The sequence below is a fragment of the Trachypithecus francoisi genome, unplaced genomic scaffold, assembly GCF_009764315.1.
Source record: "Trachypithecus francoisi isolate TF-2019V2 unplaced genomic scaffold, Tfra_2.0 Lachesis_group13, whole genome shotgun sequence".
NCBI classification, from domain to species: domain Eukaryota; kingdom Metazoa; phylum Chordata; class Mammalia; order Primates; family Cercopithecidae; genus Trachypithecus; species Trachypithecus francoisi.
The window spans coordinates 40540455-40556975 of NW_022681458.1; the positions used below are offsets into that span (position 1 = coordinate 40540455).

The window sequence follows — 16521 nt, forward strand, 5'->3', positions numbered from 1 at the left end:
GATGTGGAGCAACAAGAACTCATTTATCTCTAATTAATGCAAAGTGGTACAGCCCCGTGAAAAACAGCTGTGCTGCTGCTTACAAAACTCAACATACTCTCACCATATAATCCAGCAGTTATGCTCCTTAGTATTTACCCAAATGAGTTGAAAACTTATGTCCACACAAAAACCTGCAGGTGGACCTTGATAGCAATTTCATTCATAATGGCCAAAACTTGGAAGCAACAAAGAGGTCGTTCAGTAGATGAATGGATGAACAAACTGGCACATCCTGAGCATGGAGTATTCAGCACTTAAATAAAAAAGCTATCAAGCCGGCTGGGCGTGGTGGCTCACGCCTGTAATCCCAGCACTTTGGGAGGCCGAGGCGGGCGGATCACGAGGTCAGGAGATCGAGACCATCTTGGCTAACATGGTGAAACCCCATCTCTACTAAAAATACAAAACATTAGCCGGGCGTGGTGGCGGGTGCCTGCAGTCCCAGCTACTCGGGAGGCTGAGGCAGGAGAATGGCGTGAACCCAGGAGGTGGAGCTTGCGGTGAGCTGAGATCGCGCCACTGCACTCCAGCCTGGGCGACAGAGCGAGACTCCATCTCAAAAAAAAAAAAAAAAAAAAAGCTATCAAGCCATGAACAAGACATGAAAGGACCTTAAAAGTATGTTACTAAGTGAAAGAAGCCAATCTGAAAAGGCTACATACTGTATGATTCCAACTATATGACATTCTGGAAAATGCAAAACTATGGTGACAGTAAAAAGACTAGTATAAAGTCTATTTTATAAGAAACCAGCACTTTCCTTCAAATGACACCATAAAAAGAGTGTAAAGACAAGCCACAGTGTAAAGACGTTTATTTTTCTGAGAAGATACCTGTAAAAAAATGTTCTATGTCAGTAATGATTAAGGAAACACAAATTAAGACACCTCTCTTCATGAGATTCAGTTTATACCCATTGTTTGACAAAGATTAAGGAATTTGGATAAAACCAAGTGTTAGTGGAAATACAGATCACTAGGAAAGCTTAAGCAATAAGGAGGATGAGCACACATTTTGGAAAGTTTGACATTATTTTCTAATAAATTCGTTAAGTATTGACAATACATCACATATATTTAAATGAAAAACAACGGTTTCAAAAACGTAATGAGGAGGGCATTGTTTTATATTTTTAATTTCTGGCTTCATTGAAGGCAACTGGATTTTCTTATCTGCTTCACACATTCCATTAGTTAATATGATAACTTGTTATCACATCATGTTGTCTCTGGCATACCTCACTGTACACTCTTGATTGAGAATCAAAAGGTAATTAATGTCTTAGTATTATTAAGAAGTAATTTTGACCTCAGAGATCCTAGCAACCCTCAGGCCACATGTTGGAAATTGCTGTGTTGGGGAGTAGGATACTGGAAATGAATGTTCACTGTGTTGTAGGTAGCAGTTGATATTTAAAGAGGAGACTGAAGAATGTCAGTTAAGTCAGCATCTGTTAAGAAAGCTTTTTTTTTTTTTTTTTGAGTTGGAGTCTCGCTGTATCACCCAGGCTGGAGTGCAGTGGCACAATCTCTGCTCACTGCAACCTCCGCCTCCTGGGTTCAAGCAGTTCTCCTGCCTCAGCCTCCTGAGTAGCTGGGACTGCAGGTGTGTGCCCCCATGCCTGGCTGATTTTTTTGTATTTTTAGTAGAGACGGGGTTTCACCGTGTTAGCCAGGATGCTCTCGATCTCCTGACCTCGTGGTCACCTGGCTCAGCCTCCCAAAGTGCTGGGATTATAGGTGTGAGCCACCGCGCCCGGCCAAGAAAGCTTCTACCATAAAACAGCTGTTTAAATCTCAACCTCAACAATTGTACTTTTCATCTTTGCTTCAGAAAATAAATATAACCAATAAAGTCCCTTTAGTCCTCCCTCCCCAGGGGCAACTGTTGTTATGAATTGAATGCATATCCCTCTAATCTGGGGTTTTGCCATGTTTTTGTATTTTTACATAGATGTCTGTGTATCTTTGAATAGCATGTTAAAACCTATAAAAACAGTTCCATAGCCTGTTTTCTTTACAATGTATTTCTAAATATTTTATATATAAATATAGTTAAACCTTTATGCAAGGCTGTGAGGGGTACAAATCTTTAGTTTTTTGTCAAAAATTTTTTTTCTGTTAATTTTGTTCTTTTTTCCTAAATGTATGTTGCATTTTTTCTTTCAGAATCATTGAAAAATGGCTCTGCTACAGGTGGTGGAAATAAAGTTTATTCTTTTCAGAATAGAAAACACTCTGAAAAGATGGCTAAATTAGGTATGTTGCTTTTCTGATTTCTGTAACTATTATTCATCTTTCCTAAGGTAGATTTAACCACATTCCCCGTGATTATCATACTACTGCATTTCCTATAGGAATGAAGACAGATTCCCTATGGTTTAGGGAATAATGAGACATTCCCTAAAAGAAGGATGTTATATTAAGCACAATTAAGTTCATTTGGTTTTTTATGTGCTCAGATGTCTTCTGTTTTCAGCTAGATTATAAGCTTCTTGTAGTATAAGCACAGTCTGTTTTTCTTTAGTTCTCTCCAAAATATGTAGCTTAGTTTCTTTTTCTTTCTTTCTTTTTTTTTTTTTTAAAGGTGGAGTCTCACTCTGTTGCCCAAGCTGGAGTGCAGTGGTGCAGTCTCGGCTCACTGCAACCTCCGCCTCCCAGGTTCAAGTGATTCTCCTGCCTCAGCCTCCTGAGTAGCTGAGACTACAGGTGTGTGTCACCACACCTGGCTAATTTTTTTGTATTTTTTTTTTTAAATTATACTTTATGTTCTAGGGTACATGTGCACAACGTGCAGGTTTGTTACATATGTGTACATGTGCCATGTTGGTGTGCTGCACCCATTAACTCGGCATTTACATTAGGTATATCTCCTAATGCTTTTGGTCTTTTCACATAATCCATATTTCTTGGAGGCTTTGTTCATTTCTTTTTATTCTTTTTTCTCTAAACTTCTCTTCTTACTTCATTTCATTCATTTGATCTTCAATCACTGATACCCTTTCTTCCAGTTGATCGAGTTGGTTACTGAAGCTTGTGCATTTGTCACGTAGTTCTCGTGTCATGGTTTTCATCTCTATCAGGTCATTTGTGGACTTCTCTGCATTGGTTATTCCAGTTATCCATTTGTCATATCTTTTTTCAAGGTTTTTAGTTTCTTTGTGCTGGGTTCATAGTTCCTCATTTAGCTCTGAGAAGTTTGATCATCTGAAGCCTTCATCTCTCAACTCGTCAAAGTCATTCTCCGTCCAGCTTTGTTCCGTTGCTGGCAAGTAGCTGCGTTCCTTTGGAGGGGGAGAGGCGCTCTGATTTTTTGAATTTTCAGCTTTTCTGCACTGCTTTTTCCCCATCTTTGTGGTTTTATCTACCTTTGGTCTTTGATGATGGTGACGTACAGATGGGGTTTTGGTGTGGATGTCCTTTCCGTCTGTTAGTTTTCCTTCTATCAGTCAGGGCCCTCAGCTGCAGGTCTGTTGGAGTTTGCTTGGGGTCCACTCCAGACCCTGTTTGCCTGGGTATCAGCAGCAGAGGCTGCAGAAGAGTGAACATTGCTGAACAGCAAAGTGTTGCTGTCTGATTGTTCCTCTGGATGCTTCGTCTCAGAGGTGTACCCAGCCGTGTGAGGTGTCCGTCTGCCCCTAGTAGGGGGTGTCTCCCAGTTAGGCTACTTGGGGGTCAGGGACCCACTTGAGCAGGCAGTCTGTCCGTTCTCAGATCTCAAACTCCATGCAGGGAGAATCACTACTCTCTTCAAAGCTGTCAGACAGGGACATTTACATCTGCAGAGGTTTCTGCTGCTTTTTGTTTGGCTATGCCCTGAACCCAGAGGTGGAGTGTATAGAGGCAGGCAGGCCTCCTTGAGCTTTGGTGGGCTCCACCGAGTTCCAGCTTCCAGGCCCCTTTGTTTAGCTACTTAAGCCTCAGCAAAGGCGGGCGCCCCTCCCCAGGCCTCGCTGCCACCTTACAGTTAGATCTCAGACTGCTGCGCTAGCAATGAGGGAGGCTCTGTGGGCATGCGACCCTCGGAGCCAGGCGCAGGATACAATCTCCTGGTGTGCCATTTGCTAAGACCCTTGGTAAAGCACAGTATTAGGGTGGGAGTGACCTGATTTTCCAGGTGTTGTGTGTCACAGTTTCCCTTGGCTAGGGAAAGGAATTCCCTTCCCCCTTGTGCTTCCCGGGTAAGGTGATGCCTCGCCCTGCTTCTGCTCTCACTCATTGGGCTGCACCTACTGTCCTGCACCGACTGTCCGACACGCCCCAGTGAGATGAACCCGGTACCTCAGTTGGAAATGCAGAAATCACCCATCTTCATTGTCACTCACGCTGGGAGCTGAAGGCTGGAGCTGTTCCTGTTCGGCCATCTTGGCACCCAATCCCAATTTTTTTGTATTTTTAGTAGAGAAGGGGTTTTACCATGTTGACCAAGTTGGTCTCAAACTCCCAACCTCAAGTGATCCACCCACCTCGACCTCCCAAAATACTGGGATTACAGGCATGAGCCACCGTGCCCAGCCATAGCTTAGTCTCTTCACAAACTTTTTTGAAGTAACAAGTAAGAGTCATATAGAGCTATTCTGAATTAATGATTAAATAAGAGTTTTGCTGGACAATCCCAGCACTTTGGGAGGCTGAGGCAGGAAGCAGGCAGATCCCTTGAGGTCAAGAGTTTGAGACCAGCCTGGCCAACATGGTAAAACCCCATCTCTACTAAAAGTACAAAAAATTAGCCAGGCATGGTGGTGCATGCCTGTAGTCCCAGCTATCCAGGCAGCTGAGGCAGGAGAATCACTTGAACCTGGGAGGCAGAGCTTGCAGTGAGCCGAGATTGTGCTACTACATGCCAGCCTGGGTGACAGAGCAAGACTCCATCTCAAAAACAAAACAAAACAAAAAAAAAAAACCAAAAAAAAAAACCAGAGTTTTACCCTGTATATGGAAAAATGTTGTTTATATTACAGAAAAATGCTTACATAAAATTATTAGGAATGGTCTTCTAACATTTTTCTTACTTGAGTTACCAACTATACCAATTACACTTCAACTGCTGATTTTCAGAGAACTAAGCTGTAATAAATTACTATAACCTTAAAATTAAACTGTCATTTTAAAATTCAGGCCAGGCATGGTAGCTCACACCTGTAATCACAGCACTTTGGGTGGCCAAGCCAGGAGGATAGCTTGAGGTCAGTAGTTCAATACCAGCCTGGGCAACATAGCGAAACCCTGTCTCTACAGAAAATTTAAAAATTAGCCAGGCATGGTGGTGCATTCCTGTAATCCCAGCTTCTTGGGAGGCTGAAGCAGGAGGATCACTTGAGCCTAGGGGTTCAAGGTTACAGTGAGCCACGATCACACCACTACACTCCAGCCTGGGTGACAGAGTGAAACCCTGTCTCAAAAAAACAAAAACAAACAAAAAAATCAGATGGCACTGTATTTCGATCTTGTGGTATGAGGGGGTCATCATTTTTGAAAGCAGTAAGGAAGGAAAATAATATATGTGAAAGTACTTTGAAAATTATAAAGGTATATAAATATAAGGTTTGGAAATACCAAAAAGTCAGGAACAAGAGAATAATTATCCACCTGGTAAATCTAATAGTTGAAAAAGAGGACTTACAATGTATAAGTATAAAACGCCTATGGATATTTCTTCAGTGGTTTGTTTTTATTCAATCACTGTAGCCAATAACACATGTAAACATTCAGGGTCAAGTAAAAATGAAATATGTTAAATGTTGACACTTATGAGGAATATATGAGAAGTAATTATAAAACCTGTATTTCTGAATATAAGTTAATCAATTGCCAAAATCAGTTTAGTTTTTCTAAAAGGTTTAACATTAAATACATTTCTGATTTTGAACATAACATGGTACATACAGTAATTTACATTAATTGATGTGTTTCTTAGTATATATTTATCTACTTCAAGAAATTAAGTTTTTGGCCGGGCGCGGTGGCTCAAGCCTGTATCCCAGCACTTTGGGAGGCTGAGACGGGCGGATCACGAGGTCAGGAGATCGAGACCATCCTGGCGAACACGGTGAAACCCCGTCTCTACTAAAAAAATACAAAAAACTAGCCGGGCGAGGTGGCGGGCGCCTGTAGTCCCAGCTACTCAGGAGGCTGAGGCAGGAGAATGGCGTAAACCCGGGAGGCGGAGCTTGCAGTGAGCTGAGATCCGGCCACTGCACTCCAGCCTGGGCAACAGAGCGAGACTCTGTCTCAAAAAAAAAAAAAAGAAATTAAGTTTTTTTGGTTGGGCGCAGTGGCTCACTCCTATAATCCCAGCACTTTGGGAGGCCGAGGTAGGTGGATCACTTGAGATCAGGAGTTCAAGACCAGCCTGGCCCACATGGTGAAACCCATCTCTACTAAAAATACAAAAATTAGCTGGATGTGGTGGTGCGCACCTGTAATTCTGGCTACCTGGGAGGCTGAGGCAGGAGAATCACTTGAACCCAGAACGTGAAGATTGTTTAAATCTATAAAAATGACTGAATCCTGTATAGGAGCACTGAGAAACCAGAGAAATGCTGATGTAATTATTAGAAGAAAGATAAAATAGACACCAAGACCAAAATGAAACCCTAGGACAATGGTGCAGGACAAAGAAATACCACTGGAGAAAGAGGAGAATTATTACTGTGAAGTGAAATAGAACTCACAGGAGTAATCAAGTAGTAGTTCTCCATTTGGAGAATCAGCATGCTTATAACTTAAAGATGATAATGTGTTGTATTTGTAAGCGCTGCATAAAACTGGAATATTGTCTTCATTCTGTGCATTTCTGTCATCACAGCTGAAACAAATACACATTTTAAAGTCATGAGAAGATAGTTTTATAGATATTTAGTTTTTATTATTATGACCATGAAATTTCAGGAACACAATTTGACAGACTGATCAGACTTCTAAAATCTTTGTTTAGTTACAATCCATGTTTAGTTACGATGTTCTTTAATGAATTTCATTGACTCATTAAGTATTGCTGCTAATTGTGTTTACATCTAAATATATCAGTAAAATAGAATGCCTTAATATTTAATAAATAACATGATCTGCCAGAAAATCATATGTTATTCCGAGTATAAATGATTATTTTGACCAGGTATAGTGGCTCATGCCTATAATCCCAACACTTTGAGAGGACAAGGCAAAAGGATTGCTTAAGCCCAGAAGTTTGAGACTAGCCTGCGCAACATAGTGAGACCTTATCTCTATAAAAAAAATTTAAAAAAAGAAAAAGATTTTCATATAATTGGGCTAACCAAGATATAGGGCTAGAAATAGACTATAGGTTAGATAGGAAGGCTTTGTAAAATACAGTGAATGTATCTAGGGTAAGAAAATAAATGTAAACAAAAGAGCAAAAGTAGAATTACCAGGTAGAGAAAAAAGTGAGGAGTTCAATCAGGCTGGAGAAATAAAAGGGAAAATTAAAAATAGTTTGAAATCCAGCAATCCCACTACTGGATATATACCCAAAGGGTATGAAATCAGTATGTTGAAGAGATATCTGCACTCCCGTGTTCATTGCAGTATTATTTCACAATACCCAGGATATGGAATCAACCTGTGTTCATCAACAGATGAGCAGATAAATATAAACGAGGTAAAAGAAAAGAAATATCTTTTTTAAAAAAAGAAGAAAATAGATTGGTTAGATAGGACCAGATAACAGACCGATCTAAAGCTATCATTAGAGACCAGTTTATTGTGTAAAATACAATATAGATGAATTATTAGAATAATGAATATAAAGATACAAAATGTATGCCCTATTTTTTTTTTTTACAAACCTACAAGTAACATCATTTTTTTTAAAGGATCTCTCTGTATTGCCCAGGCTGGAATGTGTGGTGTAATCTTGGCTCGCTGCAACTTCCATGTCCTGGGCTCAAGCGATCTTCCTACCTCAGCTTCCCAAGTAGCTTGGACTAAAGTCACATGCCACCACACCTGGCTAATTTTTCTGTTCTTTTGTAGAGACAGGGTTTCTTCATGTTGCCCAGTCTGGTCTCGAACTCCTAGACTCAAGCGATCCACCCACCTCCATCTCCCAAAGTACTGGGATTATAGGCTTGAGCCACCATGTCCAGGCCTAATTTTGTATTAATAGAGTCAACAGCCATGCCATTACATTTCATTTAATATCATCGAAAACAAATATGACACAGGAGCAAGAAAAGAATGATAAAAACTGTACACATGCATTGAAAGTGTGCATGTAGATGATTAATACAGAGCAAAAGTCAGCCAGCTTTTTCTGTAAAGGGCCAGACAGTAAATATTTTCAGCTTTGTGAGCTAGACAGTCTCTGTTGTGACTACTGAACTTGGCTGTTGTAGCTGAAAAGCAGCCACAAACAATACATATGGATGGTGTGGCTGTGTTCCAATAAAACTACTTAAAACAAGTGGAAAGTCTGAGTTTGGCCCATAGACTTATAGCTTGCTGACCCCTGACGTAAAGAAACACTGTAACTTTTTGCCATTCAGAGTCATAACTAAACAAAAAGTTATGTGTTAAATAGTGGTTCACCACTGGGCGTGATGACTCATGCTTGTAATCTTAACACTTTGAGAGGCCGAGGTGGGAGGAGCACTTGAGGCCAGGAGTTTGAGACCAGCCTGAGCAACATAGGAAGACCCCGTCTCTACAAAAATTTAAAAATTAGATAGGCATGGTGGTGCACCCCTGTGGTCCCAGCTATTTGGGAGTTTGAGGTGGGAGGATGGCTTGGGCCCCGTAGGTCAAGGCTGCAGTGAGCGATGATCACACCACTGCACTCCTGGGTGATAGGTAGTTGTACTAGGCATTGAGCCTGGTGCTTATTAGACATGTTGAGTCATCCAAGAGGTGTTGGAATGTCTGCCTATCTCTGTGTGCTCACAAAAATGACTATCTTGGCCGGGCATGGTGGCTCACACTTGTTATCCTAGCACTTTGTGAGGCCAAGGCAGGCAGATCATGAGGTCAGGAGTTTGAGACTAGCCTGGCCAGCATGGTGAAAACCTGTCTCTACTAAAAATACAATAAATTAGCTGGGCATGATGGTGCATACCTGTAATCCCAGCTACTTGGGAGGCTGAGGCTGGAGAATTGCTTGAATCTGGGAGGCAGAGGTTGCAGTGAGCTGAGATTGCACCACTGCACTCCAGCCTGGGCAACAGAGCAAGACTCTATCTTAAAAAAAAAAAAAAAAAAAAAGACTATCTTGTTCTTATTCCTCTTCAATTCTTTCTTTTTCTTCTTTTCTCCCTGGCTCTTTGTAGTTTTATAGTTATTTAAAATCAGGTGGAGCATTTTTATGTTTCAGTATAAAACCAGAATGATCTCAGCTAAGTTGCTTTTGTTGCTTCTTTTCATATGAAGTTTTTTCCCTATCCTGTGAATCAGCCTTTAATCCAAAAATGACATAAAGAGAAGAGCAAGGACTGAGCCTTAAGTATGCCTAGAATGTTGAGGAGGCTGAGGACAGTGAAGAAGAGATGGACTAACCACCACCAGTAGCTTGGGAACCAGGATAATGTCGTAAGATTCAAATGGAGGAATAATATTAAGGGAGATTTTAAAAAAAACAAAAGCAAAACAACAACAACAACAAAAACCTAGTGAATCATATAGAATGCCAAAGAGATTAAGAAAAAAGAAGCAGCCAATTCATTTGTAGAGATTGTTATGAGTATCTTGGGTCAGTTTCAAGACTGGAGGATAAAAATGGGGGCAGGTTAGAAAGGTTTAGGAGCTAGTAAAATGGCTTTCACTTGTACAAATTTAACTACACCTTCTCGATTTAGAGAAAAAAGAAAAAAAGCAGTTAATTTGGTATGTGCCCTTTTTCTCAGTGAACAGTGTCCCAGTGTGAGAGTTAACTTGGAAAATGTATATCTATTTATTTGGGTTCATTTTCCACATGCCTCTCATAGTGTGAGTGTGAGAGCATCATTAAAGATAACAATTACATTTTTTTATTTTAAATGGCCCCTATTATAAGTGATTTGGTCTTTGGTCTTTAGAAAAAAAAAAAATGAGAGAAAGAAAGTTGTTAAAGTAAAAATAAAATGGCCCCTAAACAAAAGACCACTATTTCATTTATTCTCAGTTGAAGAAATGGCCATCTGTTCAACACTCTATTTTATGCATTATTTATATGTATTATAGAATTTTTGGCTCAAAATAAACTGTTCCACATTTTCTGGAAGATTTAAAAGATTTTAAGGTGTAATTTTCACTTGAGTTTAGATCTCACTTTCTGGCCCTTCTTTCTCACTCCCCATCAAAGATGTGCCTCAACTATATATGGTAAGAAGTGAAAGGAACATAAGTGGTTGATGGAGAGGAGAGTATGGTAATTAGAGAAAGCAGCAGGTCAAAGTTATTTGTTTTTGTTTTTGTTTTTGTTTTAAGAAATCTGTGGGTAATATGAAGGAAAATTTGAAGATGCTGGGAAGACAGCTAATAAAGGTGAAAGTAGTACTACCCCTAATATGGACAGGATTATTTTTCTGATAAAAGTAGCAAAGGTATTAAAGAACTTTTGTTAAGCGAAATAAGGTTATTTCCCTCTTTATCTACGGTTGTCCTTTAAAAGGTTTTTATATATTTCTTTGTTTACAGCTTCAGAACTAGCAAAAACACCAAAAAAAAGTGTTTCATTCAGTTTGAAGAATGATCCTGAGATTATGATAAATGTTCCTCAAAGTAGCAAGGGTAAGACATTACATTGGTTCTTTGAAAAGAGTTTTCATAGTTGCTTCAAGATAGAGCATGTTACTTTTTTCCTTGTTTGTGAATTTTTATATATTTTCTTCTTTTCTATTGTGAAAATTCATTCAACAAAATGCAATTAATATTTCAACTCATGTAGCTTAGTATACTCGTGTTTAGCAGTCAATAAGAGGGAAAAATATCTCTGCTAACTGAAGTTGTGCAAATTGACAGGGCTAACCAGAAATAGTCTTTAAGTCCTGTTGTCGTTTGCTTGAGTTAGCCAATTATTTATAGAAGATTTGACTTTGGGAAGTACTATATGAAATAAGGCGTTTGGAGTTTGGAAGTCTTACAGATTGTGGAGTGGCTATTTTTGAATGATCCCTTCTAACTAGATTAAAAAGTGTACATTGTGTTTCTCTTTATTTATATTTTTCTTTTGGATTTTGAACACTAATGTCACTTGCCGATATTTCTATTTTTTCATTTTTTAGAGATGGAATCTCGCTATGTTGCCCAGGCTGAAGTGCATTGGCTATTCACGGGCACAATTACAGCACACTATTAAAGCCTTGAACTCCTGGGCTCAAGTGATCCTCTAGCCTCAGCCTCTCATGTAACAGGGCCTATAAGCACCATTGTATCTGGCTCTATTGTACTTTTTTTTTTTTTTTTGAGGAGTCTCACTCTGTCACCTAGGCTGGAGTGCAGTGGTGTGATCATGGCTCATTGCAGCCTCTGCCTTCCGGGTTCAAGCAATTCTCCTGCCTCATACTCCCGAGTAGCTGGGATTACAGGCCCCTGCCTCCACACCCAGCTAATTTTTGTATTTTTAGTAGAAATGAGGTTTCACCCTGTAGGTCAGGCTGTTTTCTAACTCCTGACCTCAAGCGATCCTCCTGCCTTGGCCTCCCAAAGTGCTGGGATTACAGGCGTGAGCCACTGCTCCTGGACAGTTGTACCTTTCAATAATCAAAATTTAAAAGGCCTCCTTTTTTTTGTTAGAATGCTACAGAAATGCAGGAAGTAGCTGTTAATAATGTGAGTGATCATGAAATGAACAGTGATAATCCTGTGGTGGAGAGGGAATTAATTTATAATTCAGTAATAATGTGGTAGCTTCTATGTAGAAGCTGCAGCTTTGCTTTTTTTTTTTTTTTTAAATTTTAATTTTTTGAATAGACACAGGATCACGCTATGTTGCCCAGGCTGGTTTTGAACTCCTAGCCTCAAGCAATCTTCCTGCCTTGCCTCCCAAAGTGCTGGGATTACAGGTGTGAGCCACCATGCCTGGAAACTTTACTTTTGATGAAACTAGACCACAATGAAAAGTAAAAGTGTCCGTAGTAAGTCATGGCTTTTTGTTTCATTCTTTAGGCCATTCTGCTTCAGACAAGGTTCAGCCGAAGGTAAGTGATTGACTAAAAAGCAAAAGCCTTAGTGTTACAAAGTAAGACATGATGAAAAATCGTCAGAAATTCGATGAAAAATTGTCAGAAATTCAATGAAAAAATTGATCTCTTAATTTATATAGTGCTTTGTAATTTACAGATATTTGGCAGTTAAATATCTTAACTTATAGATGGAGAATTGGAGGTTCAGAGAGGTGAAGTGACTTGTGTGAGTTCACTTGACTGGAAGGAGAACAGCTAGAAAATGAAGCCAGGCCTCCCAGACCCAACTGTTATGCTTTTTCTGCTGTGTGTAGCAGCCCTGAACATTTTGGGGGTTTTGCTTTTATATGTCATGTTCTATTTCATTTGCAGGAGGAAGGGGGCAGTGTCGTGCAGTTTGATCCCAAGATGCATTAGATCCATTATTCTATCCTTTTATAATTTACATTTAAAAACTTAGGCTGGCTTAGGCAAATCCATTTCAGAGTAATTAAAAGGAATTGACAATTTTTAACTCCTCCTTTGTGGGTTTTTTTCTTTGTTTGTTTGTTTTTGAGATGGAGTCTTACTCTGTCGCCCAGGCTGGAGTACAGTGGTGGTGATCTCGGCTCACTGAAACCTCCACCTCCCAGGTTCAAGTGATTCTTATGCGTCAGCCTTCTGAGTAGCTGGGATTACAGGTGCGCACCACCACACCCGGCTAATTTTTGTATTTTTAGTAGAGGCAAGGCTTCACCATGTTGGCCAGGCTGGTCTTGAACTCCTTACCTCAAGTGATCCACCACGCCTGGCCTCCTTTGTGTTTCTGTGGTATAATTTTCTCATTATGCCTTTTCAAGTGGTGAGTGTTCCACGAAAGGGCCATATATGCAAAGCATCCCCCAAATGCCAAAGAAGCCAAGAAACCAAAGGACAAGGCAGACAAGTTTAGTTTGTCAGTAAGGGTATTTTATTAGAGACAGGAGCATGGTCTTGGGCAGCCACAAGACAGGTAGCTCTCTTCACTGTTACTCCCCATAGCCACGGCTTACAAAGCATAAGGAAAGGATATACATGTTCCAGCAAGATAATTAAAGGCAACCCTCTTTAATTGTCAAGACAGCAAGAATGCTATATGCATTGTAGCCAGTAATTTGTGTGATAATATCAAGGTTGACATGTTCTTTCACAGAAGACAGTAAATAAAGTAGGAATCAGGAGGCATTCATGAGTCTGGGGCTAATCAGAAGTTAACGTGATGGATTAGCATCCAAGATGGAGTCACTTTTGCCTCCACAGTCAGTATAGAGTACAGGCTGGAGTACAGTGGTGGCGATCTCAGCTCACTGAAACCTCCACCTCCTGGGTTCAAGTGATTCTTATGCGTCATTTAAGGCCATGCTTATGGCCTGTGCAGGAATGTTCTATTTAGACAAGTCTATGTATGGGATTAGACGTGCCAGAATTTCAATTGTCTTTAATAATGCTTTTTTCCTATATTATTTCTTGTGTGTTGTATCACTATAAAAGGAAAAAAGCTCATTGCCATAATCCAATCAAGAATTTATTCTTTCTCAAGTTATAGATTATAACCCATTAGTAGATATTGTCAGCTCTCTCAAAAGACCAGGAAAACCTGTTGATGAAACAAAGCTACCTATTACAATAAGAGACAACATTGTTGTGACAGAATCTTAGTGTACTGCCTTAGAAAAGCAAGTTCAAGAGAAAATATGTATAGGGCTTGGGGATCCTGAGCTCAAGTGGCTTAAGGCAGGTTTTTCAAGATGGTAAACTGATTGGTATTGGGCAGAATTGGGGACATGATATTTTAGGATTGGTAGACACAATGAAGATCGTGTCTTAAAGTGTATCTTGATAACTAAACTGTTGATAAGATAAGCTGTTTGCCCTGGGAGTAATCTGTTGTCCTGATAGGAGAACAGTTTGCCCAAATGAGCAAACTTTCAAGAGAGATTAGTTTGCAGAAATTTTCTATAGCAAGTAGGGAAATTATTTATTAGTCTTGTCTTTTTGAGCAGGAATTTTCTGCAGTGGTTATTTTGACACTGGTGTGAATTCTCAGACTTAAGCTGTGTAGATATATATAAGTTATCTCAATACTCAATCTTGAAATCAGTTTAATAGGACATAAACTGCATTTTTAACAAATGAAGTAGAACAGAATTTTAAATTTCTGTTTTATAATTTTTTTGGTTTATATATATACATGTACTGGGTCAAGATGATAAAATGTAAAAGTTTTTGAGGATCTTGATCAAAAAAGTTTGAGACATACTGTAATTCCATCGGTAAGGGATTAGCTCAGTTATTAGAGTACTATTCTTTTTTTTTTTTTTTTTCCCTGAGGCAGAGTTTCACTCTGTTGCCCAGGTTGGAGTCCAATGGCATTACCTCGGCTCAACACAGCCTCCACCTCCCAGGTTCAAGCAGCTGTCCTGCCTCAGCCTCCCAAGTAGCTGGGATTACAGGTATGCACCAGCATGCCCGGCTAATTTTGTATTTTTAGTAGAGACGGGATTTCTCCATGTTGGTCAGGCTGGTCTCGAACTCCCGACCTCAGGTGATCTGCCTGCCTCTGCCTCCCAAAGTGCTGGGTTGAGCCACTGCGCCTGGCCTATAGTACTATTCTTAATATCCCAAATCAGATTTTAATGACACCAAACAATCTATCACAAGACAATAAACTTAAATTTTTTTTGTCATATTTTCATGTTGACAAAATCACAGGGTACCTTAACTTTTTTATCAATACTGTTAGAAATTTACATGTATATAACAGTGCATATTTTAATGTGCTAACAATTTATGGTATGAAAGTATTCTATAAAAAAATTCTTTGTACTTCTATAAAAAGTTACAATTTTTTAATTGTAACAGAAATTTTTTTATTTCTGTTACATTAAAAATTACAATTTTTAAATTTCTTACAGAAAGTAAGAAAGTGTAAAACTCTATTTCTCTCCTTAAAGAATGTAATACTTTAACACCAGTGAATTTCTAGCACATTAAAAGGCCCATTGCCATATACATAGGAGTGCCCATTCCCTTTCATACTTACAATTGCTACATAATACTATCTTTTAAAAAAATACTCTATTGGGCTGGGCACGGTGGCTCACGCCCATAATCCCAGTACTTTGGGAGGCTAATGTGGGCAGTTCACTTGAGTTCAGGAGTTTTGAGACCAGCCTGGCCAATATGGTGAAACCCTGTCTCTGCTAAAAATACAAAAATTAGCTGGGCGTGGTGGCGCACGCCTATAATCACAGCTACTTGGGAGTCTGAGGCAGAAGAATGGTTTGAACCCGGGAGGCAGAGGTTGCAGTGAGGTGGAGTGAGCCGAAATCATGCCACTACACTCCAGCTTGGGTGATACAACAAGACTCTGTCTCAGAAAAAAATATATATATATGTGTGTGTGTGTGTGTGTGTGTATATATATGTTCTACTAATCTGATAGGTGGAAGTAGTTCAAAAGGCTGATATACTCATATTTTTTCTGTACATAATAGAAGTATATACATACTTTACAAATGATACAGAATTCAATTTCTAGAATCACTCTAGTAATCCTTTGGAATTTGTTTCTTTTGTTATACCCTTGTTTTGTTCCAAATAATTCATTTGTCGTTATCTTCTAGTTCTAGGAAGTAAGCTCATCTAGCTCTAATGCAGTCTATTGAAAGCAAAATATTTTTCTTTTCTAGTCTCTTTCACTCAGATCAGTCATTAACTTCCATGTTGTTATTTAATGCTTTTCCTGTTTTTAAACAGAACAATGACAAAAGTGAATTTCTGTCAACAGCACCTCGTAGTCTAAGAAAAAGATTAATAGGTATGTATTTCTTTTTACATGACATTTTTATAAAAAGCAACATCTAAACAACAGGCAATGATGGTTAAGTATATAGGTTCTAGACTTAGACTGCTTGGTGTTTTGAATCTTTGGCTTTTAGCTGCAACGCTTAGCACCATGTCTTTCACATTGTGGTCAGTGTATATTGAAGTCAGCTAAAAGGTCTTTCCAAAGAAATAACATGCCTTTTAAGATAGTTTTGAGACAGTTTGGAAAGTATTCTATTGATTTATTTGGAAATTTTATAATGAAATAATATTAAATATTCGTAGTTGTACTGAATGCTAAACAAAATCAAGTAAACAGACATGGCTCCTGCCTTCTAGGAAATTAAAAATTGTTTCAGATTTTTGAATATTTAACTTTGGGGCAAATGACTGGACCTTTATATATCAGGAAAATGTCAACACCTTTCATAATGTTGACCCTTGACAAGAGTAGTATTAGCCAACATTGTTAAATTCAGCCTAACATCAGGGTTCATACTTCATAGCCCTTTCTTTTC

At 39.2% G+C, this 16521-nt stretch overlaps 1 protein-coding gene across 3 annotated transcripts in view; it reads left to right on the top strand.

Annotated features, from left to right (window-relative positions):
* The window catches only part of ORC2 (origin recognition complex subunit 2), a 62966-nt gene that overhangs the window by 19083 nt on the left and 27362 nt on the right, over positions 1-16521 (top strand). For 2 of the 3 annotated variants that reach the window (XM_033231991.1, XM_033231992.1), the window contains exons 5-8: positions 2211-2300; positions 10671-10763; positions 12141-12172; positions 15935-15995. In XM_033231991.1, coding sequence (XP_033087882.1) covers positions 2211-2300; positions 10671-10763; positions 12141-12172; positions 15935-15995 — 276 coding nt within the window. The remainder of the gene's footprint in view (positions 1-2210; positions 2301-10670; positions 10764-12140; positions 12173-15934; positions 15996-16521) is intronic. The other variant, XM_033231993.1, reaches the window with a different exon arrangement.